General features: G+C 32.5%; 3 protein-coding genes across 4 annotated transcripts; 2 read left to right on the top strand and 1 right to left on the bottom strand.

Moving 5' to 3' along the window:
• The first annotated feature begins 637 nt into the window (after positions 1–637).
• LOC117211746 (cleavage and polyadenylation specificity factor subunit 5) lies at positions 638–4,821 on the top strand. Its single transcript, XM_033455950.1, has 6 exons — positions 638–854; positions 2,938–3,138; positions 3,265–3,328; positions 4,196–4,361; positions 4,449–4,563; positions 4,643–4,821. Exons 1-6 carry the CDS (start codon positions 736–738, stop codon positions 4,662–4,664), a joined length of 687 nt encoding a protein of 228 aa, XP_033311841.1. The 5' UTR covers positions 638–735; the 3' UTR covers positions 4,665–4,821.
• Positions 4,822–5,385: 564 nt separating this feature from the next.
• Positions 5,386–7,092, top strand: LOC117211747. Of its 2 annotated transcripts, XM_033455952.1 has the most exons (3): positions 5,387–5,559; positions 5,671–5,802; positions 6,578–7,092. In XM_033455952.1, the coding sequence occupies exons 1-3, from the start codon at positions 5,530–5,532 to the stop codon at positions 6,599–6,601; spliced, it is 186 nt and encodes a 61-aa protein (XP_033311843.1). In that variant the 5' UTR covers positions 5,387–5,529; the 3' UTR covers positions 6,602–7,092. The 2 variants fall into 2 exon arrangements, with proteins under 2 accessions (XP_033311842.1, XP_033311843.1); XM_033455951.1 differs by lacking the exon at positions 6,578–7,092 and having other exon boundaries at positions 5,386–5,559; positions 5,671–6,004.
• Positions 6,288–8,182, bottom strand: LOC117211745 (pyrimidodiazepine synthase-like). Its single transcript, XM_033455949.1, has 5 exons — positions 7,761–8,182; positions 7,583–7,688; positions 7,080–7,323; positions 6,776–6,997; positions 6,288–6,671 (listed from the first exon to the last, which is right to left on the bottom strand). Exons 1-5 carry the CDS (start codon positions 7,783–7,785, stop codon positions 6,543–6,545), a joined length of 726 nt encoding a protein of 241 aa, XP_033311840.1. The 5' UTR covers positions 7,786–8,182; the 3' UTR covers positions 6,288–6,542.
• Positions 8,183–15,045: the final 6,863 nt, after the last annotated feature.

Genomic DNA, 15,045 nt, shown 5'->3' with positions numbered 1-15,045 from the left:
ATATTCACTTAATGAAAATATACTTTGTTCAACGAATTAAGTCAGCAAAGGTAAACATTACTGGTCACGTGACTTTCAAACTACTGGCTGACAGTTTCTGGTCTAGCAATAAATATACAGTGGTTCTAAAAAGAATTTCCATGTTATTATATTTATTACGTTTATATATTAAATAATTAGGTTCAATTATATTATATTTCGTGTCAGTTGATAGTACCAGATTAGAAATTTCCTTTCTGGTAGTATGTAAAAACTACGAAAAAACATTTAATTGAATAATAAGGGTGTTTATAAATACTTTTTGTGACCATTGTATTTGTGGTTTCACAATCTTCCGTAAATCTAATTCTATTTCCTCTAAACTTTGGTCACATGGTGTTATTTATCTCTCTTGATCCGACTCGTCAGTGAAATTATAAATTTATAATGGTTAGCATATAATTATTAAATTATTATCGTATTAACGTAATAAATTACTAAAAATATTTATATAATATCTGTCTAATATTACTACATAATTATGATTAGTATAAATATTTTTATTATAAACATATCTTTGATATATCGAGTATAAAGGAGGATTAGGGTAATCTACACATTTGGCAACACTGGTTGGCCCGCGAAACAGCTTTGAGATTCGGGATATTCGAGAAGGCACGACACGAAGCACCGAAGTAGTCGATTCCGTTGCTAGATGTTGGTGTGTTAGGATTGTGGAGCGCGGTACGAGGAAAAATGGCGATGGCAACAACTCAAGTTAAAGGAAGTGGTTGGCCAAGAAGAGCTAGTAACAGTTCCTTTGAAGGGAAAGTGGTACAGAATCAGTCTGTAACTATCAACAGGACAGTTAATTTGTAAGTGATAATCAGTATGTGACTCAATTACATTATTTTTTAGAGTTAATGTTTTGACTGCCTCTCCTGTAGAGCAACTATGGCCGGTTAAGAGACGCTAGCAATTAAAATTATGTTCCTAACACCTTTCAATGCATCTTACATGGTACAACCATGAGACGGCTGTTCATCTTTCCGTTAAGTACTCACGGAAATTTTAAGCAATAACCTTATCCACGTCATTGTATCGATTTATTGACTATTCAATAATTCATTATTATTTGCTATCGTAAAACATAACCAACTATTTTAATGTAGTGTGAAATTGTCGATATGATAAAGCATTTTTTTTTTGCACCATGAATAAGATATATATCCTTGTAATTATGAATTAAATCAGTAATTATTTGCTTAAAATTTCTAAATATGACATAAAGTTATACCTTTTGTGCTTTATTTGCACAAGGTATAAGCTTCTAATTATGATGAAGCTAAAGACAAATTTAATTTCTTTTATATTTATGAATTTATAAAAGTTGTAGCCACCGTATGCAATGTACGCTGGTATCCTTTATACATTGAATGTATGTTTGCGTACGGAAACATGTTCTGTTATTTTTACAGTCACCGTAATAATGTGACTGTTTATTTGTAATGCGTATATACTTGAAAACAGTTGTATTGTCACTGTTCATTGTTTCTACTTGTATACTACAAATTATTTCGTTGTGTATAAAAAGGAAAAATGTATAAAATAATTTCGCAAATCAAACTACTATTATCTTAGATTTATATAAGCTGTGATAGCTAAAACTACAGATATTTGTATTTTTTTATTAGTAAATTGGCCTTTCATATTTTATGTAAGATAAATTTTGCAGTATAACACGTTTTTGTATATCTATATTATTATGAATGTATTTGTCTCAGATAGTTCATAATTATACTTAGTGTTTAATTTAAGAAATAGCATAATATGCATAGATATTATGAATGTTTCAAATAATTTTTTCTAAAATGAATAAGTTTTAGTAGAATATTGCACAATGGATCTGAGATTTATATCCTTCATTCATGCGTTATATTGATAATGTTTCAAAAATGAAATAATATATTAGAAAATGTAACACATTTATTATAAATTTTCAAACATATCACCAAATATCAATTGATATTTATAAGTGAGTAATAAACTCAGTTCATATAATGTAATGAATTAATTATATATGTATAAGTACTTTAATTACTTATTCACATTTTGATATTTTGACAAATTTATGATTATATAGTATTTAATAATATCACAAAGTATTACAAGATATTTCTTTTAAAAAAAAAGAAGCTGTTGAAGTCTATTAGCATACAATTTACAAATCACAACATATACATATGTGATAGGAAAAAATTGGAGAAATATAAGAGTAGCATAAATATATGTATTATGTATTTCTAAACATACGATATGACTACATTTGATATAACTTACTTATAACTAATGTAAAATGTAATGTTATAAGTAATATAGTGTTTTATATGCATCAATTATAGTTGATACTTTGTATTTCATAATTAACAGTAAGTAATCACAACATATGTGGTTTTCATATAAAAATTTAGTATGCAAACAGAAATACCTTGATAATCTGTTGAATAATGCTGTATTTGTATACATGCTTTGTAAATCATACGGGTGTAAATTTGATCAATTGCTACATATACTTGTGCATAATTTTATTATATATATTTTTTTGTTCATTGTATATATACATTCTTAAATATGAAATTTGTTTTTTTTTAAATATAAAAAATGTTACATATAAAGTAATTATTTTTATATTATAAATCTGTATGTTATTCCTCTTGCTTGCATGAAAAAAATGATATTTTTTGTCTTGTATAAAAATGTGGAACTTAATATAAAGTTTGGGGACAAAATTATATGCTCAAAACTATCTAATGCATTGTGAGTACCTGTATAATCTTTATGGTTATATATTGTAATATTATTATTTGTGAAAGTGATGTTGAAGAGACTGGATTTAGTTACTGAAGGATTACATAAGAAGTAAGAACCTAACACAAAAATAAAACTCATTTATCATAGATATCCTTTGACAAACTATACGTTTGGAACAAAAGAGCCACTCTTCGAGAAAGATCCGTCTGTACCAGCAAGGTTTCAGCGTATGCGAGATGAATTTGATAAAATTGGAATGCGTCGCAGTGTTGAAGGGGTTTTGTTGGTGCATGAACATGGATTGCCACATGTCCTGCTACTTCAGTTGGGTACAACATTCTTCAAATTGTAAGTATATGTATTATCTCCATTAGGTATAGAAGAAAATTCATTTGGATATCAGGATATCTAATTGCATCACGTTTATTAAAGTATATACAAATATTTGTTAACTTTTGTACTTTTGTTTTGTAGACCCGGAGGAGAGCTAAATGCAGGAGAAGACGAGGTAGAGGGCCTAAAACGGCTCCTTACAGAGGTAACAGTTAGCACGACGCCTTATGCTACCTTACGAGGTAGCTAGGAGTGGCACTTTGATATATTAGATTGTAACACTGTTCAAAAATCGATTGTATTAATCTTCCAAACATTTGTAGAACTTATGTAACCGGGCCTGTAGCTCAGAATAGGGAATTTTTACTTATATTAGCATTTACATTTTTAGTGCGCTGCATGCCCGGACATTTCAATGTTTATAGTAATGAAATTATATCTTGTTACATTATACATATCATGGTTAGCTAAGAACATTGTTCTTGTGTCACTCGTCATACATGTTAATTCAGACATAAAAGAAGCAAGATGTGAAGATTGTAATATTATGACAAGAAGATTGTATTGTATATACCATTAATGGATTTTTTGTTGTACTTCATTGAAAAGACAAACGGAGAAAATTGTATCAAATAACGTTTAGTCCTAAAACTTCTTGCTAGAAAATAATTGAAGTACGTAGGACCGTGATTCTTCGTCACATAACAAATAGGCGGTTCGCTGAGCTTATATTTATGCATTTGTCAATTTTTTAATTAAAATGATAAATGTATGTACAACAGCTGTTTCATTTAGTTAGGTATCTGTAAGTAAAAGGAACTGAAAGTATTTGAATAAATACTTTTGGCCTGTATTACTGATTATATAGAAGCTAACAGGAACATATTAAGGCATCTCTGTGATCAAGTTAATTGTTAGCCGAACTAACAAGACTATACAGCCGTTTTAAGTATGTAAACAAATTTGTGTAACCATGTTCTTAGTGGACTGAACGAAGAAGATTGTATTTTAATGTCTATGAAGTGTAGCAAAGTTGACATGATTGATGTTATAATATCGAAATAACTTTTAGACCTTTGGACGTCAAGATGGAGTTAAACAAGAATGGGTGATAGAAGATACCATAGGAAATTGGTGGAGACCAAATTTTGAACCACCTCAGTATCCTTATGTACCACCACATATTACCAAACCAAAGGAACACAAGAGGTTGTTTCTTGTTCAGCTGCAAGAAAAAGGTAGCATATAAAGGACAGAAATATATTGTTACATTGAGAAGTAAATTAAGACTCAATAATTGGCATAATTATTTTTGAACTTTTTAGCTCTATTTGCAGTACCTAAAAACTATAAATTAGTAGCTGCTCCATTGTTTGAATTGTATGATAACTCCCAAGGATATGGACCTATTATTTCCTCCCTACCACAATCACTTTGCAGGTAATTATCATATAATACCTTTTTGAGTAAATTGAATATATCCGGTCACTCTACTATATTATTTTATTTTATGTTACAGATTTAATTTCATCTATATGTGAAAAAAGAAATAACCGAGAAAGTGGAGTAATTTTATTTAAGTTATGAGAAAGTACTATAAATACAATGTACGTATGAGATGATGAGTGGAAATGCAAAAAAAACTGTTATGTGTGTAATATGATGTGCACTAAAAATTAAATCATTTTTTAAGTAGTACTTATATAATTCATTAGCACTTTAAATTTCTAATCCTTATATTTATGTTACTTTCACTTCATACATAATAATAGTACTCATTATATCTACATTTACCTATTAGGTGTAAATATATTATTAAATTTCATGATTTATATATGATTGTGGAATGTTTTAGTTTTGTTATAAATTCTCTCATGAAAAGTAGATTTAATATATACAATATATACATATTTACATGCATAATTTTATGATAAATATAATTTTGTAAAATTACAATAAAATTCATGAATTTATAATCTGATGAAGATTAAATTTATACTTCATATCAGAAAGTGTTAATATTAATTATGACTTTCCTTGCTTTTATACCATAAATATTTAGATAAGAGAGTGTGTATGCATTTTTTAAAAATCGCAACAATATAAGACGTAATTATACTTTTATAAAACGTAAAAAAGGTGCATGTAACTTTACTGCTCTTTAGTTTCTTATTGAAATTCTTTGAAAATTAAATACTTGTAAGTAGAAAACCATAAAAATTATCTTTGTAATTTATCTTATTGATATCTGTAAGCTTGGTTTGTACCGCCATTTTGTATTCAGCAAGTTAGTGAGAATACATGCATCTAACACATGGTAACATTAAAATTCAGAATACGAATTTGAGATGTTGATAATTTGTGTTTTATATAACAGAAAAGGACATACATACATTTAAAGTCAAAATGACGCAGGATGAAACGATTATGACAAAGGTATATGTAAAAATAAGATAATAGATTTTATATATTTTATACTTTAGTTTCTGAAATTATTCTATCTTAACCTATGCTTCTGGTTTTTAAACATATTTGTATACATGTTAGATACAGAAGGTAGAAGATACATTAAATGAATCCATGTACAAAGTGGATGTGTTGAAAAAAAGACTCAAGACGAAATTGCTCACAATGGAAACTCGTGAGGAATTAGAGTCGAAACTGGAAGAAATTCAAGAGGTACTTGTAAAAAATGAAGAGAAATTAAAAAGCTTAAGGAGACAAAATACAAAGTCATTCATGGTAGCAGCAAGCATGATTTTTGCATGTTTTCTGCTCTATGGTTTATATGTATTATTTTATGGAACGATATAAATTAACATTCCTAAATCATGCATATTTTAAGAAATGTCATTAATGTAATATATTAGACATTTATTCAGTTTTTATATTATAATTATTTTTTTTGTAATTTTATACTTATTGGGTACTGTTAGAAAAAAATTTCTTAATGTTGCTCAAATTTTCTACTAATATAGCAGATTTCTCTATAAATATTGTATATTGTATTACAATAGTAATATTACTAATGTAAAAAATGTCTCTTGACATAGAAACAGTTACTTTGGAAGATAGGTTTTAGCAATAATAACTTTCTTTTATAAATATATATTCAAAATTTAATTAGCATTTATGATCAAATTATATGGTAATTTCCAGAAAGATTGATATGCCAATATATTTTATTTAAATCACGTAGATATATTTCATAATATAAAATAGATTTGTTATGATTATTACACAAATAGTTAACGAAATAGAAAGTTATGTTTATATTAGTTTTACAACAAATTCACAACATTTATAAACTGATAATCATTAAATTATTAGCAACATTCTGCGAGTAATGTTTCATTTCTAAATATATCATATTATTTATAAACATATATATTTGAAGATACAAATTAGAAGTTATTAACTTAAGCAGTAACTAAATCGTACTGTGGCGTTCCAGCACGACGACTTCGCATGTACTTAGCATGTACTTCGGTATCTAAGTAACTAGCTCGAACAACAGGATTCTCCTTCATGGCAGATTTCCATTCCAACTAGTATTGTATAGGTAACAAAAAAGAAAAATTTGTTGTTTATATATTCTAATTTGTATAGGATAATTTTATATTACATTTGACATAATATGTTTGTAACTTACCAATCTCTTGAACCTATCACGTGGTATAGTAAACTGATCTCCACGTAAAACTCTAACTACATCAGATCTCTCCCACCATGGCCATATCATAAAATCTAACATACCAGGAGAACTACCATGAAAGAATGGTGTTCCTTTTGATACAAGTTCTCTTTCAAAAAGACCCAATTCTGATAAGACTTCATCAAATATGTCTCTGTCTATAGATGTACTGACATATAACTAAAATAAAAATATTTGTATTCTAGTTGTACATAATATTTGTATTTTGCATAAGTACATTGTATATATGAGAAATAAATACCTTATACAAAGTATTTATAACAGAGTTAAATCTACCAATTAACAACTTATCCTTAGCTCTAGCAAGGGGATTACCAGGATAAAGTTTGTTTTGTGGATATGCATCATCCAAATATTCAGCAATCACAAGGCTTTCATATAATGTTTCTCCTCCTTCCAATTCTATACAAGGAACTTTGCCCAAAGGACTTTTTTCTAGTAACCATTCAGGTTTATTTGTCAAATTAATATAAACAACATCATGTCTGTAATTAGGGAATAATATTACAATAAAATAAACAATTTAGTGCATATCTATGTATATGTATTTGTATGAGAGGAAGAGAGGTTTTGAGATTATTACAAAAATAAATAAACAATAGTTACTGCATTTATAAACAAAAATAAAGCATTTAAAAATTATAATAAACAGAAAATATGAATTAAACATCTGTTTGCAATGTGTGAAAAATATAAACAAAATTTTCAAAGTTAAATTATAATTTGAAAAATTAGTTTACTTACGGTATATGTTTCGCGTCAAGTACTAAATGAATTCTTTGGGCATACGGACAAAATCGCATGCTATACAAACGTATTTTTCCAGATACAATGGGCGGGGCAACTGATCCTACAGAACGATAGTATAAAAGGAATTATTTTGCAATTATATTAATATCAAGTTTCACTAATATAATCTTACCGGTAGCCAAGTGTTTCAAACTCATTTTGATTATATCGTCGGTTAGAAAGTTTTAAGAATCTCTACGATTAATTATGTAATTTCTTTTTCGCTGTGAATAATGTTGCACATTTTCATACACCCAGGCGGTCTGATAAACATCGGTGATAGTTCAAGGTTCTCCAGGCGCAGGTTACCTGTCGTTAATCCGGAACGAGATCTCTCAACAATTTGATGTCTTTATATACCTTACATATAATAAAACACGTTCTCAAAGTCATTTTAATTATTATAATTAATGAGTCATCGACAATAATAATATTTTTCCATTTTTTTTTTCAAACAATAAAGAATTATTACTCGTGAGTTTTTCAAATAGAACCATATATTGGAGCGAAGTTCGACAACCTTTAAGATTTAAGGCTCTAGTTTTTGGGGAAAACAAATTTTAGAAGTTCGTGTTAGTAGGGATGTTTGATATTTCGATGTTGGTTCTGAGAAATTGGATTTCTGTGTTTCCTAGGTACATATTTTAAAAATGGAATGGCTTTTGAGGATCATGCTTTCTACATTTATATATCTGGAATTTTAAAAAGGATGTAAGTTAACTTTACATTGTATAAATAGTTATAAAGTTGAAATAAGTGTAATCGTTTTTGTATAAATGTAAGTTAAACGAGGAAATAATATTTTGCTCAAATATTATATATATTTATGCGGAAATGTTAACTTATTTGCATTGATTTCGTTCTACGGACGCCATTATATTGTTGATAATTTTAATATCCTCATTTGATTGTTAAGATAATGCAAGATATTTCATGTATTACCACTATTAATAATGTTCTTTAAATTTGAATTTGAATATTTACAACGACTTTCTAAATACCGGTCAACGGTTTTTCTTTCAAATTTAAATCTGTATTTGATAAAAGTTTTCCCTATCTCTAATAAAAAAATTAGGCAATCTAAACAATAATTTTCTACTAACTTAGTTCAACTCACTTAACCTCCTTTTAAATACACGTAAATTCTAAACCATTCTTTCCTTCTACAAATCAACCAACCATTTTTCAATCTCCCATAGTTTTCTATGTGCAACCTTACCAAGTGCATATGTATAAACACTTTGAGAAACGTTTCACCTTGGAGGAGAGAAGAGAAAGGCCAAGAAATGGAAAAGGTTAAAACGTCGATTGGCCAGCCTTCAGTCAGCCCTTCTATCCAAGACCCAGCTCCTCACTCACTATAATAACCGTACATAGGGATCAGACGGTTGGGCTGCTTAGGTAAAAGTGGTACCACGAGTATGGTGAAGGGTACACACGTAGGTGGAGCACACCGAAAGAGAGAGAGAGAGAGAGAGAGAGAGAGAGAGAGAGAGAGAGAGAAAGAAAGAGAGAGAATTATGATGGAATCTCGTGGTAGAGAAGGGAGGAGTTTCGCGGGTGTGTAGAGAGACCCCTACACAAAGGGTCGAGTGAGAAGTCGAGAGATGTTGTAGGTAGCGGCGCGAGGAGGATGAGGACGAGGACGAGGACGAGGAGGAACGGCGCGGGCGCTGATTGGTAGCAGAATCGATTAGCCGAGCCGAGCTAAACCTCCGGCACCGCGGCAGCTTCGGCGACGCCACGAATTTCCCGAATGGGGGTTTCCCGTTGGGGCGGGCCTGAATCCAGGGAATACCCAGCGTTCTCCATGGCAACCCGACCAATTCGCCAACCGCCGACAACCAAGACTGACCTACCGTGTGTTGCTAACGTTTCTTTTTCCCCCTTTTTCTTCCTCTTCTTTTTTTTCTTTCCAATTTTTTTTTATTTTCTATCTAACCCTCCTCCTACGACTCTCAATCCGGTTCTCGTTTCACAGTGCTATCCTTTGTGTCTGCTTCTTTCCTTTATTGTCCTTTTTCTTTTTTTCCAGGTTTCGTTTACGCTTCAAGGAAGAAAGGGAGCAGCGATACGAACCTTTATGTCTCTCTTCCTCTCAACAACGTCGTAGTCAACCTAACTTACAAGCAACATACTCGTTACGCGAACATCTCCATGTTGCTATGTATATATGTGTGCACATGTATATGTGTGCATACACAGATACGAGAGAAAGTCACATTGATTTTGCCGACGACTGATACAACCCCGTCGGCACGTTTAATTAGAACATGGCGACTTTAATACAAGCGCACGACAACAAGAACAACAACAGCGCCCCTTCCCACCCCCCTGCTGCTCTTCTTCTGCTTACACTGCTTCGGCTCTTCTTTCATCTATGTCCCGTTCCACGATTCCATCTTTCTGCTACCACTGTTTCTCGCGACCTACGGGCCACGATATGGCGAGGTTGTAAATCAAGACCATCGAATAGTTGCAATGATTGATATCTTATAAGGAGAAGATACGAGGTGCCACTTTCACTTTGTTTATGGACCTTTGCATAATTGCAGAGCTTGGAAAGCTGAAGCTATTTATTAGTAATATTCAATTTTGGGTGCAGATAGTTAATAATCTACGAGTTAATTGATATCGAGGTTACTGTTTACTTCCACTTTATCTTCCATCATGAGACTTCTTTTTACTAGGACTACGGACCCATTTAGGATTGTATAATTGCATATTTTAGATTTACGCAAAATAAAATGAAAATGACTCAAGATTAATAACCTCGTTCATATTAGTCAATCTATCTTAATTCGAGTGATTTGGATTCAGGTAATTTGAGTAATATGAACCAGGTTTAACGGTATTCCAGCTAATTATTATTTTACTATTTTGATAATCTAGAAAGAGAAATTATGGTGGAAGTATAAATTATTATTTTAATATACTTTAAACAGTTCTGTATTAACAATTTTTTCATATAGCTTTGGGTTAAGATTTCAGGTCCACGTGTGATATATCTGTTAATTCTCTTCCCTCGAATTGACATTAAGAATTATTTGAATTCTTGACAAATTTTCACAACCTTGCTACATCGTGGTCCGTATTACACGATATTTTTTCGTCTTTCTCGACGAAACTCATTTTTTCTCCTCTCGAAGGGGTCGCTTATCTACCTAGCCTAACGCGGTCTATGCTAGTGTCAAACACCCTTCGCCCTCTCTCATCCATCATTGTCATCGTCGCCATCGTCATTGTTATTATTATCATCCCAGTGTTCCAGTTTGTGCGAATCACGCCTACTCCTCTTTCTACCACTTACTCCACTCATCCGTGGTATCGTACGCGATTTTCTTTTCCTTTTCCCAGTCTCACCCTCTCTCTCTCTCTCTCTCTCTCTCTCTCTCTCTCTCTTTCTCTCTCCCACGCATACATGCATGGTATGCACACACATACATATACGTACACGTACAATAGAGTCACACAGGAGGACACATCGCAATCGAAATACATTCTGATGTACATTCTCGCGCTAAGACTATGTTCTCTACACGCCTACGCTACACATGAAAACACCCTATCTACATTAGAGGCCCGTCGACGTCCCACGGAGTCACTTTCTTTTTAATTTTTTTCTTCTTTTTTCTCTTTCCCATTGTTTTATTTCACTTCGTTACTTTATATATATATATCTATATATATATATATTTTTTTTTTCTTATTTTAGTTTCTTTGGAAAAAACGAAGAGGACGGGGCGAGCGTCGTTTTCTCGTCCCGGAGAGAACGATCCCCTTGGTCGAAACCGAGGAACGCTCGACAGGTTTTGGTTACGACTAAATCGTTAGAGTAATTCTATGGGTGCTTACGTCTTACGAATGGTATGATACAGTATACGACTTAAGAAGTTACTCGCTTCTTCGACAGAGGTACACCTTTCCACAGTAAGGGGTAAGTCACCGCCCGCCGGATCTTCCCTTTCGTGGAACCATCTTTTTTTTACTTATTTTTGTCTTTTTTTTCTTTCCTTCTTGTACCTGTTCTCTTTAATTTATTCATCTTATTCGTTTTATTCAGTTTTATTAGTTTTGCCGGCTGAGGATCCACGATTTGCGTACATTGGAGACTTACCCCTATGTTTTGTACATAGATAGAGCGACCGCATCTCTCGATTGATCGGTGAGAGTCGACGTGGTGAGCACGGCTCGGCATTTCGTACGTTCGGTTCTGATATGACTCAACGTTGTACTTTATCAATCTCGATAATTGCGACTCGAGCTTCCGTTGGATTGATGGATGTGCTATGTTCTGGCGGGATTTGTCGCTCGTTTAATGGTTTCTCTAATAGCGTTTGGCTCGTGGCAAAGAACAACACGTTATGCCGATTCTGGAATCACTTCTGAGATCGATATCGATTGTATGTTATCATTGACGTTAGTAATGCGCAGATTTTGTTCTTGAGAAAATGAATTTTCAATATATGTGAGTAAACCGTTATGTAACTGGTTCGTAATCATTGATTCTGTAAATCTTGGAAAAACGTTTAAACTTCTCACTTTTACAGGGATTGTGCGAACGTATGCCTGTTTGGAATGTTATTTTTTGAAAATATTCACTTTGATAAATATTTGTGATTACCATTATCACCATTATAAATAAGTAATCTCAGAGGAGTCATGCTAGGATCAAGAGAAACATATTTCTATACATATACCGGCTGGATTAGAAATGAGACTTCACGGTTGCACACGATCCTCGTAGAAATTTCGTTGGTCGCTCGCGGTTTAGTCTTTTCCACGGCACTGAAACACGCGTCGTACTTCGTTGTGAAATCGTGATCGCACAAAGATCATGAGAAGGAAAGCTTGTAACGATAGAACTTTATTTATCTGAACCTGAGAGCGATTAGGAGTTTACTCTACTTACTAACTTATCACTACGAGTAGAAAACGTCGTTCGATCTAAGACAGTGAAGAAATATTTAAAAATATCGACCTGTGATCCAAAAGATACGAGCCTTCCATTGAAATAGAAGGAAGACATTGAATATCTTTTGTCCAGCAAGCTTCGTGTTTATATCGACGAAATTGATTTTAAAATCTACGTCGATCAAATAAAATTTTAGACTCCCGTTGACTATTTAACCATAGGCTCCTAAGATCTTTCTCTCTTATTGCATTAAGCTACTAACTTATTTTTCCTCACTTAAGTAATTAGAATTCACGTTTAAATAGCAAAGAAGATTTTAATTATAGTCTCGTTCGACTAAACGAAGTTCAGATAAATGGAGTTCTATTACACGTATAAATGTATAGTGTTTGGTCGCTGAATGAACGCAGCGTGTCCTTTGAACCCGCGCCAACAACGCGAGCAACGTAACTCGCGATGAATTTTTCTTCTGAACGACGACATGCGGTTCCTCTATCTACATTTTCGTTATGTAACAAATAAGTTAAAAGAGTTTATAATACACGCATTGCTCTTCACCCGAATCGAACATGTAAGCATTTCTCACTAAGAAGGATCAAGCTTATTTGGATGTTCGATTATCGTCGACCATCATGATGCTCGCATGTGGCTCATTGTCATCATCGTTGATTCGACGAACCGTTCTCGAAATTGCTCGATCGTGCATCTGTACGGAGATATTCCTCGTTAAAATGCGCATGTTCGATTCCATCCAGTCGGAAACACCGACGTTTCTCTGCGGAAGTACGCCGGTTAGTTATTCGCGTACAAGGCGACGTCCTTTCGGACAGGATAATTCTCGACACGCGGTTCATCGCGGCGTTATCATGCATGATTGTTGAGAACGAATAAAAGATTCTAGAATTCAATGTTTGGAGTGAAGAAATTACAATTCATTTGAATTACATTGGAAGGCTGCTACCTGGATCTTAGTATTAGAAAATTAACTACGTACTAAGATTTCAAGCGATATAAAAATTACTAACGATTATTATTATTTAGAATATAGAAAGGTAGAATCTTTCCACAGATATTAATTCACAGTTATATATTCTAAATAATGATAAATTGGAAATTTGATTAAATAATATCAAATTATGACATCGGTAAGTTATGAATAACGATTCAAAAAATTATGTATCAAACGATGGATACCTTGAGTGGTCTAAAGTTTTTCTAATTCTTGTAAAATCTACAATGGAATTCAACTATGTTTTATTCGTAATAACTTCTAGCAAAATTAGATAGATAATAGAAAACGAAAATTCTTTGTGTTCAGGAATGAAACTTGAGTAATTCAGATATAAATTATATTTCCATAGTATTATACAAACTTTACTGCCAATGATGGTACTGGATATCGTCGAGATAAAACGACTGACGAGAATCGTCTTGTGAACGTACCCTGTACTTACGTAATCCATTATATTGTATGTACAACGTTCTTACAATAATTTGAGTGCACCGTCGGTCGTAAACGAAAGCTTTTTGGGGGTAGAGTGGTCTCGCGTGATCGTCAGTTTCGCGTCAGTAATTTAAATCGGTCGCTGTTTGCTGCTAAGGAACCAGATCGGCTGGTCGTGACAGCGACTATGATATTGCTGATTAGTTTGATCGTTTAATCTGTCCACGTGCTCCTCGATGCCGGATGAAACGGAAAGTTTCATGACTTAAATATCAACTGCGCTAGATTATTTAAACCGTGAGCAAGTATTTTATTTGATAGTAAAATCATAGCTTTCGAGCATTGTTTTGCGTAGAATTATAATTTTATCTTTCAGTAGCAATAAACTTAGGAAAGATTACGACCAAAGATAAAGATTTCAACGTTGTTCTATTTTTCAGGGAACAGCGATCATGCTCAAGCAGAAATGGATTCTCTTCCATCAAATCCACGAACAAAACCATTCAGTCTTGCGGGAGTGTCACTGAATATTTGCATTGTCCAGTGGTCACGCAAGGGACAATATTATAATAAACAGTGTTTTACATGCTTCTCGACACGTGCTCCAGGAATCTACGAGTTTGGAACTTCTCATGATTTTACTATGAAAATTGCCAATTTTCAATGCAAAAATTCTATTGCCATCATGAAATAGCTCTAATTTCCGATAGAGGTCTGCGTTTCATGTTTATTTAAATATATGTGCGCTATATGAATCAACGTATTTGTAGTTTAATTCGCGTAATTTTTTTAATTAACACGCGTTAAGATAAAATATATATTAGAATATTATATTAGGATATTACATATGCCGAAACAGATTGATTCGTTTAATATTGTTCAAAGGAGATCTGTCCTCCAAGAGGGCTGGATCTTCAGAGAAAAAATTGTCAATGTTACCTGTAACCTAGAGATTTCTAAAAATATAATCTCGTTGTGTATGTTATTACTTGGTCGCTGTATTTCTTAGATACACCGTGATATAGTACATAACCGTTGAGACGGTGATCTCTTCAAAAC

The sequence above is a fragment of the Bombus bifarius genome, unplaced genomic scaffold (assembly GCF_011952205.1).
Source record: "Bombus bifarius isolate JDL3187 unplaced genomic scaffold, Bbif_JDL3187 scf7180000008240, whole genome shotgun sequence".
NCBI classification, from domain to species: domain Eukaryota; kingdom Metazoa; phylum Arthropoda; class Insecta; order Hymenoptera; family Apidae; genus Bombus; species Bombus bifarius.
The sequence above is the reverse complement of the archived record's forward strand: the minus strand, read 5'-3'. Positions and strand labels throughout refer to the sequence as shown.